Genomic DNA, 8,145 nt, shown 5'->3' on the forward strand with positions numbered 1-8,145 from the left:
GCAGAGGGGGACGAGAACCTCTCTCGACCTACTGACCACATCCCTTCTAATACACCCCAGGAGGCCATTGGCCTTCTTGGCCACGAGGGCACATCGCTGGCTCATGGCCATCCTGCTGTCCACCAGAAGCCCCAGGTCCCTTTCCCCTACGCTACTCTCTGACAGCTCAGTCCCCAACCTATACCGGTACATGGGGTTGGTCTTTCCCAGATGCAAGACTCTACACTTGCCCTTGTTGTATTTCATTAGATTTCTCCCCACCCAAGAGAGGAACCTTGCTCTGCATGTACTAAATCGAAAGTTTGTTTTAAGCATTTACAATTTAAGAAGGGGGGACAGATAAATACAGGTTCTGAATGAGATGTTACTCCTACTGACTCAGCAGCTCCTGCTGACCTCATACATCCCCCTATCCCAGTACCTTCTCCTGACCCCAGATCTGACCATACAATGGAGCAATTGGCCTGGGACACTGATTTAAGAGAAAAGGACCAGCCTTGTCCAGACAGTAATGGAATAGAGGATGAGAAATCTGAAATAGAACCCTCTTCACCAGTATCCAGGAGAAACTCGATACTGTACTCATTTAATAATCTCTTAAGACTGAGCGTTGGGAGAAGAAGGAAAAAAAAAAAAGAAAAAGAGGTTACATTTTTAGTGCATGCTGGAGCAATGTTCTCAGTTTTAAATACACAAAAAGGAAAAATAGGAACAAAACCAACAAACATTATTTGAGCCACAAGGAAAGAGGAAAAACTGGCCATTCCTACAATCACTGGATTTGAAATTTGGAAACAAAACTATAACACATGAATTTTTGTATGTTCCAGAATGTCCAATACCCTTAACAGGAAGAGATCTGTTACCTAAATTGAACGCACAGATTGTTTTTGAAAACAGAGAACTGTTGTTAAAAGTACCTGAATCAAAGATAGAAGAAATTTTGGTGATACAGAAAAACCAAAGATACAAGAAATTCCCCCAGAAGTGAATTATGCAGTAATCCCTATGGTATGGGAAACTTATATCCCAGGAAAATCTAAATTGGCACAACCTGTAAAAATTGAATTAAAGGAAGGTGCAAGACCGGTAAGGATTAAACAATATCCAATCAAACCTGAAACAAAGCAGGGAATTAAAAAGTTAATTGATAAATTTCTGGAACACAACATTTTAGAGGAGTGTGAGTCAGAATATAATACTCCTATTTTACCAGTACGGAAGCCTTCGGGTGTCTATAAGTTAGTGCAAGATCTGTGAGCTATAAACCAGATTGTAAAAGACATCCACCCAATGGTGGCAAATCCATACACATTACTGACTGCCCTTAAAGAGACACAGCAGTGGTTTACAGTGCTTGATTTGAAACATGCTTTCTTTTGCATACCCCTGGAACAGGAGAGTCATAAATTGTTTGCTTTTGAGTGGGAAAACCCACAGACAGGACACAAAGTACAGCTAACGCGGACACGACTACCACAAGGATTTAAAAACAGCGCAACGATCTTCGGTAGCCAGCTGGCAAAGGAACTGGAAATCTGGACAAAGGAGAAAATAGTGACTCCACGACCAGAACACCTGCTCCTACAATATGTGGACGACATTCTGATAGCCACTGAAGAAAAGTTGGCTTGTATCCAGGTAACCATTGAACTTTTAAATTTCTGGGACTTAATGGGTACAAGGTGTCTAAGAAGAAAGCCCAGATGACAAGGCAAACAGTAATACACTTGGGCTTCGAGATTTCAAAGGGACAGAGAAAGTTGGGAATGGATTGTAAGGAAGCAATCTGTGCCATTCCTGAACCTCAGACTATACAAGAGTTAAGAACATTTTTGGGAATGGCTGGCTAGTGTCGTCTCTGGATTATGAATTATGGACTGACAGCCAAACCACTCTACGAGGCCCAGAAGTCTACCCCTCTTGTGTGAGGTCCCTTGCAACCACAGGTCTTCTGAAGCCTTAAGCGAGCACTAACGTCAGCACCAGCTTTAGGACTGCCTGATCTAACTAAAGACTTTCAATTGTTTGTCCATGAAACACAACACCTCGCTCTGGGGGTCCTGACCCAGAGGATGAGAAGCTGAAAGAGACTGGTGGGATATTTTGACAAGCAATTGGACATAGTGAGTAAAAGATGGCCTGCCTGCTTGTGAGCAGTAGCAGAAGCTTGAAAACTCACTGTGGGAAGAGTCATTATGGTTTATGTCCCACATACGGTTATTACTGTGCTGGAACAAAACGGGGGGTGTTGGCTTTCCCCTAGTTGAATGATGAAATACCAAGTAATTTTTACAGAACAAGATGATGTGATTTTGAAAGCAACTAATCTTGTGAATCTGGCAGTTTTCTTAAGTGCTTCACAGGAGGAGGAGAGACCTGAACACAACTGCATGGCGACTATTGACATACATATTCCAGTCAAGAAGACCTAAAGGATGTCCCTTTTGAGAACCCTGAGTGGGAACTGTCCACGGATGGCAGTAGCTTTGTACAGAATGGAACTCAATATGCTGGATATGTGGTAACGACTGAAAATTCTGTGATAGAAGCAAATGCATTACCTAACATGGACACTGGAGCTAAGTAAAAAAAAAAAAAAAAAAAAAAAGTAAACATGGACAGACTCAAAATATGCTTTTAGAGTGGTCCACGTCCACGGGACCTTATAAAAAGAAAGAGGACTCCCAGGGGACAAATATAAAGCATCAAAAAGAAATAATACAATTGTTATTGACGGTTCAAAAACCGGCCCAAGTGGCAATCATGCACTGTAAAACACACCAAACAGGAAATACAAAAATAACAGAAAGGAATAAACTAGCAGATCAAGTTGCCAGGAAAGTAACCCAACAACGAGCATTACAGATAACACTAATTCCCACCAGAACTGTAACACTCCCTAAAAAATCTCCGAGATACTCAAAAAATGATAAGAAATTAGCTCAATTATTAAATGCAAAGAATAATCTCGTCGTACAGAAAAAGGTCCAAATAGGTAAATTGAAAACTGAGATGCAACCTGGTGATTACTGGCAGATTGATTTGACTGAATTACCCAGATGTAGGAGATATCAGTATGTCCTGGTCACGGTTGATACCTTTTCTAAATGGCCAGAGGCCTTTCCCTGTCGTACAAATCAAGCTAAAGAAACAGTCAAGTGACCCCTGGTTCGGGGTGACCCTTGGAATATCATCAGATAGGGGCCCATATTTTGTAGCAACCATAGTGCAAGATACAAGCAAAGCTCTAGGAATAATTTAGGATTTAGCGATATTGCGCTATGAATAAGTATTGAGTATGGTTATCAATGCTTTCAAAGGGGGGAAATGTTGCAGCAATCATCAGATTTAGGATTTCAGGATACTGCTTAGAAATCCCCTTACTTTTCCCGTCTTGATTTGAACATCAAGAATTCTAATTAGTGAATATCAGTAGGAGAGACTAATGATTATATTGGGAAAATAAGTCTCAAATGGAATAATGATCAAATATAAAATAAAATCTGTGTTGCCAATGCTGCTAGCACACTCCTGTAAAATTCCAGACCTAAGATACTCATTAACCAATGATCTGTTAGTGGTTAGAAACAAGGGCAGTGTGTTGTAGTCCAAGATGTCTGCAAGACAGGATTTATTATGGTACCCATTGTGTATAATCTTTCAATCATGATCGAAGTAGGTATGAGCCAAGAGCCTACGAGCCAAGGACATGTTCCTTGACCAAACATGGTCAACTCGAGGAGCGGTTGAGGCCTCCGACTCACAGACCACCTACCCAAATTACACCGCCTACTCAAAAGAGAACAACAGAAGACTATGACAGAGGCTACGTGCTAATTTGCATAAGAAGCAACAAAAGAAGAACCGATCATTGAGAGGACGAAATTGAATATGCATTGTATAGAATGAATATGTATGAATTTAACAGATAAATATTTGTTGATTGCAATGTGCAGGCGGACATCTTTGGGAAGCATCCCATGTCCCTGGTGTGCACCATGCGCATTGTTAATAAACGACGTCTCTGCTTATCTAACTTTGTGTAGGTAAGTTTTTCTTGCCACTGCAGATTTGCAACACTATGCCTTCTCCTCCTTGATTAATCTGTAGCAACATAACGGTATAAGATTGGTGCTGATGAAGAACACTGTGGGCAAAGCGTGCCGCAACAGCAGCAGACAAGGCTTCGCCCCCTGAACACTCACCCGAGCTGCACTATGAAAATAAACTGCACGAGGTGGACCGCTTTCAGAACATCGTAGGATTCAAACAGCCCCACGGCTTTCAAAAACTTGGTGAAGCACAGCAGCACGATGTACCGAGTCAGCCTGCAAAAAGAGAAAGGGCAGTTTGCACCGACCACGCACACTCCGCCGCCGCCCGGGGCCCAGGCCCAGGCCTCGCCGCCGGTCCCTCCCCCTCCCCGGCGGCCCTTCGCCTCACGCCGAGGAGGTCGCCGGCTCCCGCCGCCCCCCGGAACGCTGATCACTCAGCGGTGCGGCTGTTCCCCGCCCCCCGCCGCCGTTACCGGGCGCTGGGCACATCCACGGGCCCCAGCACGCCGCCGCCGGCCAGGGCCTGCCCGCTGTACTTCTCCTCCATGACGGGGCGCAGCGCGGGAAGGGGTGAGGGCGCTTAGGCGCGGCGCGACCCGTCTCCCCCGCACCGGAGACACTTCATTCACGGTCGCCGCCGGCCGCCACTGCGGGCGAAACGTCACCGAAATCCGCCCGCCGGCCAGCGGCGCAGTGCGCAGGCGCCCCAGCGGCGGGGGCAGGGGGTCGGGGCCGGGTACTTCCGCGGGCGCCGGAAGCGCTGTGAGGGCCCGGGGAGGGGCGGAAGGGCGGGGTCTCCCCCGCCGCCATTTGGCGGCTGCGGGTACTGGTAGGCGGCTGTCGACGCTCGTCTGCGGGTGGGGGTGGTGTCTGTCGCCCGTGGGTCCTGCCTCCGGCGGGAGGAAAAACGTGGTGATGCTGCGCTGTTTCACAGAGAACCGTCGTCCCCCCCCCCCCCCCCCCCTTCCGCCGTTCCGTGAGCTGCGGCTGATTGTGTTGGGCTGGGAAGCCGAGGGTTGCCTGGGCACAGGCGAACAGGCCACGAGTGAGGCTGAGCTTTAAAAATGATCCAGTGCGTGTGTACTGCGGAGGGGTTTGCCACGCGTTGTTTGTGACTTGCTCTCCCAGCCCATACGCGGATTTAGTCCTTCTGCTGTCCTTTAGAGGAAACATGGTTGTCCTTAAGCTCGTCCGTGGTATGTGCGCCCTGCCTTAGGGTAGTTCCATACATGATGCTATAGAGTAAAGCTCTGCCAGGGCTCTGTGGATTTAGGAGTTCCCGGTGCCATGGAAATGGGGCTGTATTGTACCATGTGATAGCAGTGTGCTGCAGCTGTTCTCACCAATAAAATGATCTATACCAGTAACTCATTTTTGCAGGACAGTGTGCTGGCAGGAATCTGAATAGGCAGCAGAAATTTGCTCCAGTGTATTATGTCACCCCTTCCCATCTGAAGAAGTCAATAATGTAGATAGAGCCCTGCAACTTGTTTCCATTAGAAGTAGAGGTGAATTGTGGAAATGCTTTTTTTTTTTAATGCAAGCTTGTCTATTGTGTAGTATTACATGCAAAGCCTTATTGTCCTGACCACTGTCAGGATCAAGCAGAAGGAGAGGACTTCCCTGCTGATGACACCAGGCCTGTGAGCACTTCCAATAAAAATACATTCGGTCTTTTACTTTTCCTTGGGACTATTGCTGCGCATCCTTCACTGGGTAGCTCTTCTTTTTTTTTTTTTTATCTTTCACTTCAACAGTCTGGTGTGGTCTTAGTTTCTTAGATGAATTTCTAGTTACGCAGATGGTTGGGATCAGATTTCTTGTTTAGGACCTATCGACTGCAATGGAGTCTACCCTCAGCAGCCTGGTGATCCGGTGAATGAGCCAGAAACATTGGCACATGTGCCTTTTGAGTTGCCCAAGCACTTTCATTGGTTTGAATAACCAATTCTTTGTGCTCCAGCCTGTGGCAGTGTTTACAGTCAGCCTCCAGCACTTGATGCCCTCGCTTTTTGGACAAGGCATCAACATTACCGTGCTTCTAACCCATCCTGATCTTGCTTGTGAAGCCCTTAATATGACTGTTGCTCCATGCATGCACTGGGATGCTCGTGTTTTCTGCTAACAGTCACAAAGCTGGCAAGTCCTCCGCAGTGGTGAGTTTTGGTATTTATTGGCGAAGTGCCTGACACCCAACTGGTTTCACCCCACCTTCAGTGTACCAGCACAGGGATTTCTTCACTTCCAAGAAATGGAGCAACATCCTGGATGACACACAGTGTGTAACAGTTCACGGAGATGCTACAGAAGAGCAGAGGGGACTAAAACGTCCAGCTGAAACTAGTGGAAAACTTGAGGCAGAAGGTTGGAAATGTCCGTATTGTGAGCTAGCAGATTTTTTTCCGGTTGTGTATCAAACTGCCTTGTTTCAGGACATCCCAAGACATGATTTTTGTCCTTAGTTCAGCACTGAGGCAGGACAAAGAAATCAGAAATCAACTGATGTGAAGAGGGGTGGAGTGGGTGAGGAATGGTGCAGGGGAAAGGGATACAGATCAAGTGTCTCAGAGGAGAGGCTAGAGAGGTGAGAAGAAGGGGGACTAAGTACTGGCCTTGCCTATTTCAAGTCTGCTTCTGCTAGGATCATGTGTTGAATGACTCTGCAACAGACAGCTGCATGTTGGATTTCTTTGAAGTAGCGCGCTTGGGTAGACTTTAACTGGCAAGAGATGGAAGGGTATGGTTTCTGGCAAATGAAAACTTCAGAATTTCACTGGTCAGAAATCAAAGATTTTTTTTTTTTTTTAAATTATTTGCAGATTGGCAAATTGTTCCCAGTGCAGGTGGGGACCTCTGCACGGCAAACATAAGCCTATTAAGAGAAATGCTGGCTCTGCTATTTCAGCCACCTTATGAAGACCCCTTAAAAGTTTAATCCCCAGTTCCTGCCTTCTGTCCAGAAGCCCTCAGTTCACAGCCTGAAGTTCCTTGAAGCCGGTGAATCAACCAGAAGACGTCTATGTTTGTGGGGAAAAAAAAAAAATTAGTTACATGCCATGTGCGCTGTGTCCGGAAGATGGAGGTGTTGGCAAACAGCACAAGGGAGAGGACTGCAAACCAGAGGCAGGGGTGAGTGGATGGCCTAGGAGCCAAGTGGGGAGACCAAGTGCTGTGGGAGGGAGCAGAGATTGAGAATCGACCTGCTGGGTGAGAGCCATCCAGAGGGGGAAAGAGAAAAAGGCTAGACAGGAACAGGGGAGAGCTTTCTGGGACCAAAATTGGGAGAAACACAAAAACAAGAGGTGTGAATTAAATGACAGTATTGCAAAGACTGCGGGGTGCAAGCACGCTTCCTCAACACTTTTTAAGGGTGGGAATATGTGGCGTGCTGGGGCAGGCTGCTGGCCATCAGTGGCTCCTCCATGACTCCTGGGTGGTGACAGCACGCGCAAGCCTTGTGTTGTCCCAGACGCTGGCCTCCGATTCACTCAACTGGCCGCTGCTGAGCACCTCCTCCACACCTATCTTGAGCACCCGTGCCTGGTGGCATCCTTGCTGCTGGTGGTGCTGGATGTCCCGGGCTGGAGTGGTCGCAGGACACCACTGCCCAGGCTGTGCATCCCAGCAGGACCCCTGGCTCAAAGGAGCCCTCCAGCAGCACACATGTCCTGCCACATCGGTGGTTCTGCCTTACCTATACATGCAGAAGCATACCTAGGACTTGAGCTTATGTGCATGTGGATCTGCCTGTGGTCTTGACATACTGGAAATCCACCCTGGCTTGCCAGTCTTGTGGGATACTTGGTTTGTCAAGAGGTGTCTTGGTGTCAGCATGTGAACTCTATTAATGTGTGAAAACACATGTATCTCCACTAGTTGTGAAAATAAACATTACTAAAGTCTGCCAGGGGCAGTGTGAGGGCTGTTAAAAAAGGACTTGTGCCACTTTATAAGTGGCATACTTCTTTTTGCTATTTCAAGATTACACTTAACTCTGGCAGATTAAAAAAAAATTAAGATCCCCTCCCCCTGAAAGCAAAAGTACTTAAATTTGTGCTCGAGGAAGATCTGCAGAGTCATTTCAAGT

At 46.8% G+C, this 8,145-nt stretch overlaps 1 protein-coding gene across 1 annotated transcript in view; it reads right to left on the reverse strand.

Annotated features, from left to right (window-relative positions):
• SLC30A5 (solute carrier family 30 member 5) overlaps positions 1-4,605 on the reverse strand; it is a 29,033-nt gene extending 24,428 nt beyond the window's left edge. Inside the window, exons 1-2 of the mRNA XM_086479364.1 lie at positions 4,532-4,605; positions 4,209-4,331 (exon numbers count right to left, since the gene is read on the reverse strand). Coding sequence (XP_086335490.1) covers positions 4,209-4,331; positions 4,532-4,605 — 197 coding nt within the window. The remainder of the gene's footprint in view (positions 1-4,208; positions 4,332-4,531) is intronic.
• Between the last annotated feature and the right edge of the window lie 3,540 nt (positions 4,606-8,145).

The sequence above is a fragment of the Leptosomus discolor genome, chromosome Z (genome assembly GCF_034619465.1).
Source record: "Leptosomus discolor isolate bLepDis1 chromosome Z, bLepDis1.hap2, whole genome shotgun sequence".
In the NCBI taxonomy this organism is placed as follows: Eukaryota; Metazoa; Chordata; class Aves; order Leptosomiformes; family Leptosomidae; genus Leptosomus; species Leptosomus discolor.